Source organism: Brienomyrus brachyistius, chromosome 13, assembly GCF_023856365.1.
Source record: "Brienomyrus brachyistius isolate T26 chromosome 13, BBRACH_0.4, whole genome shotgun sequence".
NCBI lineage: Eukaryota > Metazoa > Chordata > Actinopteri > Osteoglossiformes > Mormyridae > Brienomyrus > Brienomyrus brachyistius.
The window spans coordinates 9,363,348-9,380,035 of record NC_064545.1 but is presented as its reverse complement, the minus strand read 5'-3'; the positions used below and the strand labels follow the sequence as shown (position 1 = coordinate 9,380,035).

The 16,688-nt window shown below is 43.5% G+C and overlaps 1 protein-coding gene across 2 annotated transcripts in view; it reads right to left on the bottom strand.

Moving 5' to 3' along the window:
- Window positions 1–13,711, bottom strand: part of LOC125706865 (nuclear factor of activated T-cells, cytoplasmic 3-like) — a 34,174-nt gene extending 20,463 nt beyond the window's left edge. The window contains exons 1-3 of one of the 2 annotated variants that reach the window (XM_048973711.1): window positions 13,368–13,711; window positions 2,663–3,779; window positions 57–219 (exon numbers count right to left, since the gene is read on the bottom strand). In XM_048973711.1, coding sequence (XP_048829668.1) covers window positions 57–219; window positions 2,663–3,779; window positions 13,368–13,458 — 1,371 coding nt within the window. In that variant the 5' untranslated portion in view covers window positions 13,459–13,711. Of the gene's footprint in view, window positions 1–56; window positions 220–2,662; window positions 3,780–10,444; window positions 10,984–13,367 lie in introns of those variants that run through there. The other variant, XM_048973712.1, reaches the window with a different exon arrangement.
- Between the last annotated feature and the right edge of the window lie 2,977 nt (window positions 13,712–16,688).

Below are 16,688 nucleotides of genomic sequence, written 5' to 3'. Positions count from 1 at the left end.
AACTGGCTCTCCAAGCCTGAGCAGACCGCACCAGGAGGTGGTCCAGAGCCGCTCACCTTGACCACTGGGTGCCCCCCCGTAGCTGCCTTGACGGCTCCCCGGCTCCCCTCCGTTTCATAGTGGGCCCTGTGGTGGGCCTTGGGGTGCACCTCGATCTTCAGCTCATACTGGCCAAACTGGCTGGGTAGGGGCCAATCCAGGGGGGGCAGCGAGGACGCCCTGTAAGGGAAACACACAGTCGCTGGCTCAGGGGATTCAAAGTGCAATACCGAGGAGTGGTGTGCAAAATCCAGTGTGTAAAACACCGCTAAATACCTCGCTGACGCCTACAGTGCATGCTCTCTATAAGCACTACCACTCACGTTAACTAGCCACTTTACAGGACAGAACATTAGCACAGTGTGCTATCGGGGTCTGACCCCCACATGCACTGCTGCAGTAAAAAGGTAGGGAGAGACTCCCAGCTGGGTCTGGCACCGTTGCCACGCAGGTGTGTTCCTGGTCTATTTACAGCCCGGAACAGCCGCTTCCCGTCACGCTGCAGCAGCAATATGGCACAGGAACATAATGGCTATTACACAAAGCCTGCCGACACATCCAGCTTGGTCCGCAAGCAAACAAAAATCTGTTTAAAGAGGAAAATGCCACAACTGCTTGGTTGGTTTTGTTTACAGTTTTTCAATGATTGCAAGTTAATAATAATAATAATAATAATAATAATAAACGATACTTTATTGATCCCCGTAGGGAAATTGTCTTTACGCCTCCCACAACTTGCTCTTTTTCATAGAGTAAGTTGTCTGTGAAGGGCTGCCACCAGTAGCGGCGCCCAGGGAGCTGGGGGTTAAGGGCCTCGCTCAAGGACCCACAGGATGAGGCTGGGTTTGAACCTGCGACCTTCTGATTACAGGCACACAGGCTTAGCCCACAGAGCCACACGCTGCCCCCCAATGTAAAATAATAAAATAAAAATGCCCTGCTCCCATTTAAGGAGATATGGCTTCTACTGTGATCTATCAGGCTTATCGTCCAGACCCTTGTGTGTTTAAAGACCACCAGACTGAATAGCATTTTTTACACAGAAACACATATATAGTTTGTCACTGGATTTCTAGAGCCGAAAATCTCATCAACCACAGCAAAGCTGCCAGGCAGACTGCCCCGGGACAAACAGGAGTCCGAACCTGTTATTAGACGCGGGACGGCTGAGAAAAGTGTACAGACAGCAGTTACGGATTTTCAGGTGGGAGAAGCGGTATTCGGAATGCTACTCTTTCGATTGTACTAATTTTTTAGGGACTGAAACTTTGGCAAGCTGGAGAAAAGTCTGAACTTCAATTTCCACAGAGAGACAATCTGCATTTTCGCAGCTAAAGAAAATGTTAATTATAAATATACCTGCTAACGAAAATCCTATCAACGTCCCAAAGAAACCAAAAATGGGAGATGCTGGTGGAGACCTTGGGCCAGGACGTTTCCTCACAGGTTCTCCAGCCCAAGAAACGTGTTTCAGATTTTGGGCCGGACTGTGTCATTGAAATGTTTGTTTCTGCTGCTTATTTGAGATATAAATGTTTGTTAACACGATGATGTCACCACCATGAAGTGAAGGTTTGATTAATACCATAAGTTAAATATAAATAAAAAAATATATTTATCAACCTATGAAATATAAGAAGTTCCAGCACAAACCTATTTTGCACATTTTAATGAAAGCAGTAACAAGTAGTTAAGTGAAATACATAGACAAAATATATACATGTAGCTGTGGTCATTTCCGTTTTAATCAAGACAAGTGTGCCCCCACAAAACACGTTGCAAAAAGTTTTTTTAAGTAATAAAATGATGATAGTAGTAACAAAAAAAATGGACAAATGACAGGCTATACTTAAAATGCAAATGGGTGATGGCAGCTGGGAATTCGAATTTCCTGAGCGCAATCCTAAAATGGGGTATCGGCTCGGGGCTGAATGGGTCCATAGCATTGTCAAGAAGGCATCGGACATTCCACCTTTTGTTCATGCGAGGAGTGCATGAGCACTACGCAACGATCTTTTGATGGCATAAACCAAAAGGCAAAACTCAAATTACAAGCACAAACATTTATAAGCGGCACAAACGCAGCACAAACGATAGAGACCCGTTTAGCCCAAACCGGAAACTGACGTGGCGCCAACTCGTGATGGTGACATCATCATGTAAACAAAAATGAAAAATCTCAGAAATTAAAGCAGCACAAATGAAAATTTCAATGGATCATAGCACAAATGTTTGGGAGCCGTTCGGTTCAAATTGAACAGAGATTGGGGGAGGGGGGGCAGATTCACAGTAGTATGATGTAACCATGTAAACAAACATTTGTATCTCAGAAATGGAAGCAGCACAAATGAAAATCTGAACGGAACAAACATACCACAAACGATTGGGACTAGTCTGGTTCAAATCAGACACAAGTAGGGGGGGCAATTTCAGGGTGGATTGGAGGTCACACGTGTCATGAGAGCAGACAGATTTAATGGTGCCTGATGTCTGATTATGGCTGATATGCGTGCACATGCTCACGAGGAGCACAGTTCATCATGACATCATCAATGACGTGCCTGATGAGCACATGCTCAGAGAGAGCACTGCACATAATGACGTGATCAAAGACGTAGGGTACCTGAAGATGGGAGTGTGGCCTGGCTTGGGTTTGCTCCATGTGAAATGTGAGGGGACAGACAGGAAGTGCTCCCCGGAGACATCCTTCTTCAAGCCATGAATTACATCCTCAACTGGCGAATCCAGCGAGGGGGACACACAGCAGGCGTCCTCTAGGCCTGAGTCAGCGAGCAGCGCTGTCTGGTCCTGGGATGTTTTTCTCGTCTTGGAAGGAATATCTAGTTCAGAAGGGCAGCACTGGAAAGGGGAGCCCCCTAGCGAGGTAGAGCCAGCCCAGGTATCCTCCGTCACACTGCCCCTGGGGGAGTGGCCAGGTGTCGGGGTGGGTGAGTGGTGAGGAGAGGCAGAACCGGGATAACAGATGTCAGCGCTGGAGTGGCGCCTCTTTCCGCAGGGGGACGTGGGCCGGGAGGAGGGCCGGGAGGATGGCCGCGGGCTTAGCCAGTTCTCATCTGTCACGCTGGTGCGGGGAGAGTGGCAGGGGGACTGGCGGGGCGACGGTGGGGGGGGGAAGCTGGCAAGGTGCAGCTGCCAGGGCTCCTCTGCCGGGCCGGCCTGCGGGGAGCAGCGGGGGGAGGCGAGCGGCGAGGCAAGGGGGGAGCCCAGTGTGAAGCGAGCCGTCGCCTCATTGAGCTCAGAGTCTACGTCATCGTAGACGTGGGAGAAGGATTCGCAGGAGGAGGCGTCGGAAAACCAGCTCCGGGAGGAGATGCTGCTGCAGGGGCTGGGGCTCAGGGAGGTGTCCCGGTACGAGTGCTCGACGGGCAGGTATAGCTGGTCCCGGCCCGAGGGACCGTCGCGGCAGCCAGCCTTTGGCCCTTTGACCTGCAGGCCATCATCATTAGCCTCGAAGTCCTGTTGGAAGTTGGGGGAGATGGACGTGATCTGGATGCTGGGGCACTCAAAGGCCTTGGGGCTCGTGGCTGAGCTGTACTTGCAGGTCTGGACTCCATAGCCAAGGTCACAGGTCCTGGGCCCATGTAGTTGAGGAGCTGCAGAAGCGACTGGCAAGGACGTCTGTGCACCTTGGCATGCAATTCCAGGGGGCAGGTTGCCCGCAGAAGTCGGATGGCCAACGCTGAGGATGTAGAAAGGGGTGCTGTCATCAGGTTCAAGATCTGGGGGACAAAAAAAATATGTTCAGTACGAAGTATATTATACATTGTTTGCCTCACACAGACCCAATTAATTTATGTACACTACACTGACTACTGTGAGCTGCCACTAAAAGGCTGAGAGGAAAACTTATGGGCGATCGATACAAAGGCCACTTTATTAGGCACCTCTGCCTCACGTGATGCAAGTAGTATTGTGGTGCTTGTGTCTCAGGGGCAACCAGGCACCTGGAAATCACAAACTGCAGCATACAGAGATTATGAAAAGGGGGTATGAGAAACTAAAATCCAAAAAGGCTGTCGTTCTGAAGTTACAATCAGGATTACATTAAGTAAGAGGAAAACAGCCATACTCTGTAATGCTAACAGGAAGGGCACAGGTGCAAAGGCTTACATGACAGATCCGTACAGCCATGAGGCACAGAAAATCTGCAAACACACAAGCTGACCAACTCCCAATTGATTCTGGGGTCACCAAACAAGAAAACACACAGGAAAAGGCAACCACAAAAAAACGCTTATGGCCCCTCCAGGGCTCAGGGTACAGACTCCAGGTCCTCTTTATCTCAAACATCCACTTCAAGGCACAAAGACTCACCTGGAAATGTCTGCATTTACTTACCCACTTATAATATTAATGCAGGAGGAAGTTTCTAAGTTTCTGTGATTACTCAAGGGAAATTACAGATCAAGTTCGGGCACATTGATTCATTAAACCCCCTTAATTATACTGAGTGAATAAATTTCAGCGACTGAAAATGTCCATGTTGTGTCTGAGCATAGGATCACAGGTCATTCAGAGCTCTCTGGTGCATTTTATTTGTCAGGTTATAAGCCTTTGCTCTAGGGCCCAACAGCAAAGTGACTATTCTGCAAAATGCCTTTAAACGGTGCCGGAAATCAGGCAATTCAGATTCCGGGTATTGAGTGGCTCGGTGGATGTGATCGGAAACTGACAGGTTCAAATCCCAAGGATGGCCGGCCATACCTTGTCCTTGTGAAAGGCCCTTAATCCCTTAAAAAAAATGTTTAAATGTTGGCGCTGGATGAATGGCTGACCCTGCACTCGGATCCCAAGCTTCACTCTCACTTCTATACGAGTGTGTCTTTAAAAAAGGGAAAAAAAAAAAAAAGTAAAGATACTTGGGCTGTGCTACCACATTCCAGTGCAGCTGTACTCATACTTTTATAAATTGCAAACAAAAGCAGAAACAGGCCTAAGCCTCCTCTCTGTTCTGCTTGTAACATCATGACTGACACTCTTATGCGCATACCTCTAGCACTGTTTAAAAAGCAAAGTGTTGTGTTTTAATAATTATTGAATAATGTTTATTAGTGTAAATGTTATGACTTGTTAACTTTGGATGTCAAAGGAGAGTACTGCGGTGGGGGGGAGGGGGTGTACCCCAAGGAATATATGTTGCATCTCTCTAAAGCCAGATTAGCCTGATATTTGAGATCAGCGCTGCGCCAAGTGGGAAAGCACCCTGTCACAGCCAGAGCAAGAGCACCTGTTCCAAGGGGTCAGAGGCGCGTGTGGGCCGGCCGTCGCGGGCCCTCAGTCACAGTTCCGAGAGGTCAAGGGCCGACCCTCAGTCACAGTTCCGAGAGGTCAAGGGCCGACCCTCAGTCACAGTTCCGAGAGGTCTAGGCGATACCAATCATTTATTTCACACCTGACTTCACATTTACATTTCACAGGGTGAAGATCCTAAAATCCAAATTTAACAGCATTTCTAACAGCTCAGTAGTTTGAGGACTGGTCTAATAAACTGGGGTTTGTGTGTTCAGTCCCCCCTGGGGCCTACAAGGCATGCATTTGGACCATAATTTGTGATCGGAAAGTCAATATGTGGCGGCGCAGTGGTGCAGTGGTTAGCCCTGCTGCCTCACAGCAAGAAGGTCCTGGGTTCGGTCCTGGGTCTTTTCTGTGTGGAGCTCGCATGCTCTCCCTGTGTCCGCATGGGTTTTCACTGGGGGCTTTCAGTGGTTGATTGGCCTGTCTAAATTAGCCCTGTAGTTGTGCGGGTGCGTGTGAGTGAGTGCGACTGCCCAGGATTGGTTCCCGCCTGCGCCCACTGTTCCCAGGATAGGCTCCGGTCCCCCCCGCGACCCCAGTAGGGATTGAGCGGTTTCAGAAAATGGATGGATGGTTTCCGAAAACAGCAGAAGACACTTTGCTGTTGGGCCCTTGATCAATAGGCACATAACCTGACAAAAAAATGGACCAGGGTGCTGGTCATGTGCTCAGACTCAGTTGAAGCAGGATGGGATATGAGAAAGCAGCATGTTAACATACCTTTTCTAAAAATAGGGGTTAAAAAAAAAATAATTGCGATATGAACCAATAGTTCCGAAAAATAAGGATTTCCTAAAACATCATGGGGGGGGGGGGGGGGATCAGCAACAACAGGAGGAAAGACTTAATGCATAATCACTGCAAAACCTGGCCAGACTATCATTTGGTATTGAAAGGCAAGCTCAGTGAAGCCATCCAGTTAGAGGGCTGCCTGTAAGAGGCTCTCCCATCCACAGGCTAATAATAACCACACACCGTCTGAGGATTCCAGTGCTCATGGATAGAAGCCTGTTTGAATCACAGCCTGGGGAAATCAACCCCCACACGGGGATTCCAACGACATCAGGGCTGGGAATTAGCCCCGACTTTACAATTCAATCTGACTTCAATTCATAAGTGCCCGATTTAATTTCATTTTGCCAAGTCTTTCTCATTAGAACAATTCTTTGAGAATAAGTTCATTGCGTAAAATAATGTCAATCATTAACAATTATTTTTATTTAACTAACAAACAAAATAGCGTCCTGTAGCTATCATATTATGTCCATGAGTAAAGTAAAACAATTAACCAGACAAGGCTGTGGGTTGAACTTTTTCTTAATATCTTTGAAATGTTAAGGCGCTTTGATTAAGACAACCTTAAAACTATGTGATGGATTTTTTTCAAATGTTGAATAGGCATTATATGGTTGACAAACTGGTTACATTTTTTCAAATGAGAAATTCATTAATTAACAAAAAAAAAACTACCCAATATGAAAATATGTAATATTTAATGTAATAAAAACACAACAGTGTAGAAGAGAATGAATTTGAAATGAGACATATTACCCATGCAATTTGATAAAGATATGGGCTCAGAGATGCATGCATAAATGGGCTTTACTAAGCACACCATTAAGATTTACATTATGACACCAAATATCTGCTATTGAGCCTTTGTTTGGACAAGTGCCAGGTGTAGCAGAATATGACCAATTTAGACTGACAGACATTGTGCATTATTTCGAAGATTTGTAAATTTAATACCATTGAGCCCATAGTATTTACACACTTCACTCCAGCTTCTGACTTGACTAAAAGTAAATGTGACCGCCAAGAACATAAAATCATTCTGTAGCATTTAATTAAACTAAAAATGAATTCAAGAGCTCCAAATTGAGAGTACAAAAAGTTAAATTGTGAGCACATTTTATCGGTTACATGAGCTAAATTTTATATTAAAAAACTGTTCATAACCCCTCCAGGGCTCTGTGTGTAGACTTCAGATCCTTTTAATTATTTTTGAAAGTTTTTAAATCCAAAAAGCTCTCATACATCCACCTGAAGGCCTAAAAGTTCTGCTTTCAGGGAGCTACCTTCCACCATTGTTGTTAAGAAAGAGTGGCTGACTTTAAGGTATTTATCTTAGTTAGGAAAACAGTACAAACTATAAGGCTGACAGAAAATGGCACCGCCTATATGGGAAGAGGACCAATACAAGTAAAATGTTGTTTTCACAGGTACGGGAAAACTGCATATTTTAACAAGACTGATCTTGGGATTTTGTGAGCTGATATTGAACAGTCAAAATTGAAATTGATCATAAAATTGAGATTTTTCCCCCACCTCTAATGGGTGTGACAGGCCTGTGTCCCCAGTGGTGTCACACTCTCAACCAAAGCACCTGGAAGACTCACATCACCTTATATAGCCTGTTATAACTGACACATATACGCACAAATCTGCTCACAGCATAAACAAGGACAGAATCAAAGGCTCAGGCTGATCTACTGTCGAAATGGGGCAGCGCACACTGCGGCTGATTGAGACACATCTCTGACCATAGACAAATATCCTTCTGACAACGAAATGACATTCTATTGCAGATAAAGCAAAATATACCGAATGCTGCCTTTTTGAAATACTTCAATTATTATGAAACACATAACAGGGTATTGTTAGCAAGGGTCTGCCTGGTGAGGAACGGGATGCTGCCGGGGGGGGATATAGTGCCGGACAGAACCTGACACTGCGGGAAACTCTGAAGGCTTTATGAAGCGCACATGCTGGGTGACATTTAGACAATCTGTCGCAGCCTAATGAACAGCTCCGATACAGGGCAGGAAATGAGCAGGGCAAGAGCAGCCTGCGAGATGCAAAAATTACGATGAAGTAACCGAGGGTAATATTTACTACTGTTGTACAGTAAGTGGACACCGTGTGCCACGGTGTAGATGGACAATCTTAGATCTTAATTAAGACGGAAGCATGAAGTGTTTTAAAAAGCCACGTCTATGGTTTACTGCAGAAAAGACTAACGTAAAATCCCACACTGAAAGGCATTTGAAAAGTGAGTTTAAAAGTGGCCAGTCAAGAGACGAGTCCCGTGTTGTGAACTCATAGACCTGCTACCTCAAAGTGCTAAAAAATGAAAGCCAAATTTTCAGGCAACAGTAGTTACTTTCCTACAGATTTCAGACTACCTAGCAGGCCTGCACGGTTTGCAGCATTTGCATCGATTCTTTATGTTACGCGCATGCAGTTGTCAAATCACAAGTACCGTTAACATCAGCTGGACTGAGATTAAACGTGGGTGGTGTCTAATTTTTCATGCCGCCCAGATCTTATACTGTAGTAAACAGTATTTTGATGGTATTTCAAAAATAACACAATTCCGGTATTTTGAAATCTAAAATTAGCTGGGGTTCCCCCACAATAAAATACAGCCAAGCCATAGTCTACCCAGAATACCGCACTTTACCATATTAACATAATACCACCCAAGCCTGAGATCAGTTTTGCCAAAACATTTTTACTGTCATAGAAAATGAAACTTAGCAAGCATTGCAATTTTAAAGACGGTTTCAAGATTAAGTAGTATATGTTTAATCAAAAAATCAGGGTAAAGTTGACTGCCACTGCATGAACTCTGCATGAGCTCGCCAAGCCAATCAATCTATTTTGTCCTTGCTTTCTGACTCGCTCAATGTGGTGCAGTAATGCAAAAATTTAACAAAATGATTAAGGAGGAGAAAAGTGAGCAAGAAATGTCAGCAATACTCTTTAGCCTTTTTCTGTGTGGAAATGTCTTGGATTCCAGAGACAATATTGGCAAAAGCAAGTGACTTGTCAGCACTATGGCAACAATACCAATGTATCTGTTAAATGGTCACAGACAATGGACAATTCTCAATATTTTACAAATGTAGGAATACAACAACGCGTATGAAATAATAATGATCTAGCTCAACAATCTGAACCTATGCGGAACCTTCAAAAGGCTAATTCTAAAGCACTCTCTCTCACTTTAGGGTCACGAAACGATTTTCACAGTCTCCACGCCCTTTGGGTCGTGACGTACCGACCAAGGAATAGTATAGACCCTGACTGCTCATTAAAATGTATCTAATATGGTACACAGAAGAAAGCATAAGGATGCCCTCTTCTGAAGGGAGGTGCGTCCTACTGGAAGCCCACAGCTGGTCTGTGACCCATCACATCAAGCAGGGCAGCATCCTCCCAGAGAAAAGAAGGGTAAAGGCAAATGGAACCTCCACAGAGCACCTGAGGTCGTGCTGTCCAGTCATTTGCCAGCCTTATGATGTAGCACAGCTAACAGTGGTTTCAATTACCCTAAATTTAAACTAGATAAATGCCAGACATAGCTGTGTGTCCTCCAGCCAGCTAACCAATGCTCTATTACTCTCTCGTGCCGGGTGAAGCACAAGAGCTGCCTTCTTCCTGAACAGCGCAGTGCCCAGAGGAGAGGCAGTTAACTCAAAGAGCAATGAGCGTACAGTTTCATAAATGAGAAAAACTAAATTCATGGACAGGAGGCAAAGCACCGGATAAGAACCCAGCTTTTCAAAGGCATTCATGGTCAAGTCCCAAGAGGCACCAGCAGACCTGCTTCAGAAAACACCCACCTATTCAAAGCTAAACAACTTGGCTGAAAGGAGTGTGTCTGCAACAATGAATATTAAAATAAAATTAGCCTGGACACAGAATCAGCCTAAATATTCAATCACTGATGCGGGGAGCCTGACGATTTTCAGTTCTCTGCTATACAGCCACACGGCCTGACTGGGTTAATAATTAATAGAATACAAGAGCACCAACTTCACTACCAAGCAAGTGAGAGGTCCGCTCAGTGCATGGGAGTGAAAAATCGGCAACACCAGAACCGCTGAGGGAACCGAGCATTTCCCTTTACAAAATATTTTATTGAAGCAATGAAGACCCATTTAAACTGTGCATTTTAACTGCTTTGCAACTGGCCCAGCTATACAGATATAAAGTGCATAAAGACAAAGATCAAAGCCCAAGTTGGTGTTTTTGAGCTGAGGGAGGGAGAGGTGAGACAGAGGAGGAGGAGGGCAGCACTCACCTGCTGATGTGGCACAAAGCATTCTGCAACCTCTTCTGTTAACAGCTTCCTCAACAACGAATCGCGAGGAACTCCAGAACTCCTTTTCTGACAAAAGCGTAAAAGTTGCCGTCTCCCTTATGGTACTCTAGCTAAGAGCTCAAAATAGTTCACCATGAGAGCGATGTAATTTCAGTCTTTCCCATGACTGGCGAGCAAAGAAATGGACAGTCAGGTGTCCAGACACACACACTTCACTGAAAGTCAAGGACTTGCTCCAAAGTTCGTTTCCCTCACTTTTATTAAATATGATCGATTACTATGCATAAAACTAATTTCCTTAGCCAAAAGTAACCTATGAGTAACTAACAAAAAATTTAAAAAAAATCTTACACTGAAGAATTTGTTTAAGCTTGATCAGTCTACCTTGCGTAAAAATGAGTCTTTCACATTCCAGACAGTGAAAAAGGAACCTCGTGTCTCTAAACTACAGCTATGGCTCACACATGATCAGACAGGTTGCAGAAGGCAGACAGGCAAATGTGAGTGAAAAGCGCTGGAGGAAAGTAGAGGGTGTGAATGGGGGAGAGAGAGAGAGAGTGAGCGAGAGAGAGAGAGTGAGCGAGAGAGAGAGAGTGAGCGAGAGAGAGCCAGAGAGAGAGAGAGAGAGTGCACACTCCAGCATTTCTCCTGCTCCAGCACCACAGGAGAAGAGCCACCAACTCCCAACTGCCTAAATTCCAGCAGGATCCGAGTGGTACATGACGTGCCCGAGCAAATCTAACTGCGAGAATGTTATTTAGCAGCTGAGTCTCTGACCCAGGTAGTGCTGCTTACCATGGCTGGACCTAGCAGGACCACGTTCCTGAACATTCCTCCCTTACAATGCACCCCAGGCCTGAACGTGAAACCTACAACTTCCAGAGGGTAACATGCAGACCCGATCTACCAAAAAATCTCAAAGGCCACATTAATTCAAACAGGCACATTTTTTTCACATTATGACATTTCGATCCATTTCTTAAAGCATAGTAAAGAAAAACTAAATGTATAGAGTCAATACTTTAAGATGATCCTTTACATACAACTCATTTACCTGACAGTTTTATCCGGTAGCAATTAACATTAGGAGAGGTTACCGTTCTTTAAAAACATTTTTGCTACCTAGGATACGAGCTCACAGCCTTCATATTGTTAGTGCAACATTCTACTAGTTGAGCTACTTCAACCTTACTCCTGCTCATACTAAAAAACCTGCTGGGTTTACCCCATTTTTCAATCAGCAGGTTACAGTCGGAGGCAAAGATTACCTTGAAATGACTTACTATCATGATAAGCATGCGATTCACAGCTATATAAATGGAGCACTGGATAAATGAAATTACCCTTTATCTGCAATTTTTACAAGTACAGGTACGCTGGAATGAAAATTGACGTTAACTTAATGGAATACTGCTAAACTAGAGGATAATGTGAGAACATTTGAAGTTATGCCTTCATATTAAGCAACCAGACATTTTATACAGTGTATCTTAATAAATCAGATAAAAACATACAACCAAAGACAGTTAATACAGTAGATTGTTTGGATAAACTGTTTATCGGGCTCTTGCAGGGTGATGCTTTGGTTAGTGGTCAATTATCCCAGTTGAAACACATGCAAGTAACACAGATGGTTTAATTATGAACCAATACACCTGCATAATTTGTACGTAGCTTATGGTACAAAAACTACAGTATTCAAATAAAATTACCAGAAGCCAAGCAATAACAAAACATAATTCTTGATTTTGTGCCATTTCTTCCAGATCAACAATCAATCAGGAAATCTATCAATCTCCACCCCCCACCCCTATCTTCAGTAAAGCATTTAGGTACACCTTTTATAAGTATCCCCATATCAGGGATGGATTACCCACCCAGGGCATGAGGGAGATGTGTTGCTAAGGTAACTGCTGATAAATTTAGAGGTTATTGGCTAGAGGAGAATAGAATTTTTGTCAACTCAGAAGAATCAACATATCATCATTAAACGTAGAATATAATAGGTTCAACTTCACTGTCATTGAACAAAGTACAAGTACGATTACATTACAAGTATGTTCTGAGTGATAACCAGACATAAGCTCAGCATTCATCACCACTATACTTCATATGGCTTTTCCTAATGAGGGTTGAAGCAGCACGGTGAGCAGCTCAGGCCAGACTTCTTTCTCCATGACTACAGATTACTGCTCATCCCAGGAGATCCCAAGTTCCCAAGTTTCCTGGGGTCCTCCACCGATGGCTGACCTGCTAGCGTCCTTATAAAATGCCCTGACCTCCTCCTCTGATTCCTCTCGACCTGAAGCATCTTCACTGTGTCTTTTTTTTCTGGGCATCTGTACATTCGAACCTGTCATGTTACATAGTACCTAACTTCCTGCAACCCAAACCCTAAACATAATGAAGTACTGCTACTCATGTCAATCACCTTGAAAAGTTACCTTAAAACACAGGATGACGAGCGTTTGGAAGATATTCATCCCCTCAAAAATATGTATGCACATCATATGGGGTCGTTTATAAACAAGAACTAATATAACAAGCAGAAAAGGGCTTTCAATTAACATGCGTTAATTACGACGTAATAATTCATTTGCGAAATATTTACTTTTTTATAATTAACCCTTCGGCTACAAATCCCAACATTATCCAGACACAAAAACAAGATTTTACTGAGCCCGCAAGTATGAAACCAGCAAATTAACAACATGAATGCATTGTGCAACCTAGATTGATCCAAGCTGCTCAAAAGAGATTAAATCTCACCGTGCTACCGATGAGTGACAAGGCCGAGCAGACTTTTTTTAACTTCCCAGCCCTTGGCGGCACAAGGACCGGGACGGCGAACACCAGAGTACCGGAACAGGGACACCTCCTACCGCGAAATCGGGACACTGACCTGCGGGGCGCAGCGTCTGCTGCTGGCCGTCATCCCCGAAGAGCAGCCTGAAGTCCAGGTCCTCGCCAGCGCGACAGTCGGCGGCGGTCATCGGCCCGGATACCCGGGCTCAGCCCGTCACTCAGCGGCAACGGCGGCTCCGGGAAACACGCCTCTACATTCAGCTTTAAAGCTCCACTTTCTGCTTATATCGTGGCGGTATGTCAAAGAGCCAGTCCACAACCGAGTCCTGCTTGTCTTATAACACTCAGACCTCTGCGTCCCACACAGACGTGTCACATTAGCCGGCCCATAGCCGCCATCCTCCGACTGTCCATCCGTTTACTACGGCTCCTTCTGGAGCTCCAGTCCCAACTTTTTGACCGCTCCGGAAGTGACGACACGGTGGACATGCTTGCTGGGAGCTGAAGTTCCTTTGATGTACAATACTTTGTAGATGCCGCCCCCCAAAATGTTTCATATATGTAAAGTATTTACGCCGCGTATTTATGGGGGGGCATGGTGACCCCTGGCCAAACCTTAAATTCGCCCCTGCTCTACATAGGAGAACTAGGTACAAAGAATGGATGGACACATTTACATTTATTTTATTTATAAAACACTTCTGCCCTCACTTGTACATCTTCAGTGATGTACAAGTGAGGTAAATGGCACAATACACCTTAATGAAAGTTATAATTATTGCTAGATTTTAATCTCTTTACATTTCTAGCATTTCATTTCTTTTTCCCCATAGCTGACAACTATGTGGTTGAGTGCTAAAAGAAGAGAATCTTTTCCTGAAACTTTTTACGTCTTAAACGATAAAAGCATCCTATGACCTTGATCTGGAAGATCGATATGAACGGTAAAACCAGAAACATGACAACTTAACACCTTCAGAGAAATTTTCATATTTGTCCAATGATCCAGTGGTTTTCCTCTGGATATTCCAATATTTTGATGTCTAAAGACATATAATTAGGCAAACCGGTGTCTTTAAATTGCCTGATTTTGTGCCATGTGATGGACTGGCTTCCAGTCCAGGTAGGGCGCTGCCTTATACCCTACGCTTGGGGTTCCCAAGCTGTTGATGTCCATGGACGCGAACTGAACATGTGAACATGAGGAGTTGTAAGAAACGGAAGATAAACAGATTATATTTGGAAATTAACCAACTCCTCCACAAAACCTCCAGCGTTCTGCAGTCCCCTGGAATACTGGCCACAGACCAGTGTCTGAGATCTCCTACCCCATGCTACTTTGGAAAGGCTTTGGCGGTGTCTTTGTTGAATACCATCATAAAGTGCAGATGCTATACCTTGGTTTTAGGCATTTTGACAGTACTTTCAAAAGCAATGCTACTCTGTTATTTTGAAACCTTTGCAATTAAATTTGCCAAGTGCGGATGTCTCCATCATAAAATTTGAGATCTGTGTTTTTTTCTGAGGGGCACCCTGCCCCGCAGCTAATCTTGTCGCCAAGATTATGACACTCCTCGGCACTCTGTACTGGAAAAGTCAAAATGGAAAATGGATGGATACTGTGACAGGCAGACTGTTAAGATCAAATAAGGATGAATCACACAAGATGAAACGTAACTAATATCATAACAGTTGCTAAACTAACAAAGCACCATTCCACAATTGAAGAAAATGTTCAAATTAAGCATTTATATCAGAATAGCACTAAAATTCAACACAAAAAGCTAATACAGTGTACCCAGCACACAAGGATATTATGACAATAATTTTTACTCTGTTTTAAAAAACGTCTCATCTAGGACATAACTTTAAGAGACATAACTTTCTTTGCTTGTTATTTTGTGGACAGCTCCCACTACTGGCAGAAATTTTAACTGCTAATCAACGCTTTGATTTAGTCACATTAAGCAGAACGCACAGACAGTATTTTCTGGTAATTTAATACCAGACAAACTAGACTGCAAACGTAATATTTTTAACATTTTATAAAAAAAAAATATGAAAGTATAAAAAAAATTCAATTACAAAATGAAACCAAATCTTTAATGTCACTGTAGGCTTATGAAATTACAGACAAGTAAGTCCAGCTGAATGGGTGACAAATATTTGACCCACACACACACAAACACTATATATATATATATATATATATATATATATATATATATATATATATATATATCTCCAGAATCTCCAGGTCAAAAGAAGATTCCTTTATTATCACCGTACAAATATCAATTAGAGCAAGCCTGTAGACGGCAAGTTAAAAAATTGATATACAGTACTGTGAAACAACTTAGGTTGTCAAAGACAATGACGTTTAACTTATCTTCCTGTTGGTGCAAACCTATGCTATTATTGTTAAAGTCGGTGTCATTTCAAAACCTATTTCCAGCAACCACACAATACACCCATGTGGTTTTTGACTTGAGCACTAGCTCACCTCGTATCAATCAATATATCACTAATGTTTTTAACTAATCAAGTTAATTAATTAAGTGAGCTGGTGGTTAAATTTAATGAACACGTGGAATGGTGCCCTTGACCAGAAGTTTGGTAACTGAAGCAGTCTTCATACAGCCATTCAACCAGATAACGGCAACTTTTTGGAGAGCAGAAGAATGTTTTACTTGATTTTATTGTATTACTCTTAATATGCATCTCTTAATGTTAAATTGTCTTTGTTGCTCTGAGCAAACGTACACTTACTACCCTGATAAATGGCTTCAAACATTTCTTTTGCCTGCCTAAGACTTTTGCGTAGTACTGTACTGTACAAGAAGCATAAAAATGAAATATGCTGGCATTGGAATCGAAACTCACAGGTGCACAACATTAACTGGAGGGAAGAAACAAACACAGAATTTTCATTGGGGGAGGGGGTAAAATAGATAGCTATTGTATTGGGGAGAGGGGAGGGAAATAAAGGAGCAGTCACAGTGGTTGAGATGCAGTTGGTTAGGGGGATAGTACATTATAAAACAGTCATGGTGGGTATACATTTAATGCCATTAAACAGATTACACATAGTTATCAGAGAGAGAGGGGGTGCTGTGTGGTCAAAAATATCATGGTCCGGGGTAGAAGCAGATTTTCAGCCTGGTTTTACAGACAAACAAGACTCTGTAGCACTGTGGTCTGCAGAGTGATATCACAGTTGAGGCACTAATATCAATTATATGTTGTGTTACATAAAAGTGTCGTTAAATAATTAAATGTGCTATATGCAGAATTACAGTTAGACGTACAAAACTGGCGACACAGTATTATCTGGCTTCCTAAAGTACGCCAGCTTACACGTGGCTGGGAACCCCTTTCCTGCAACGTTATTGCGCCACCAGGGGGTGTTCTACAGACA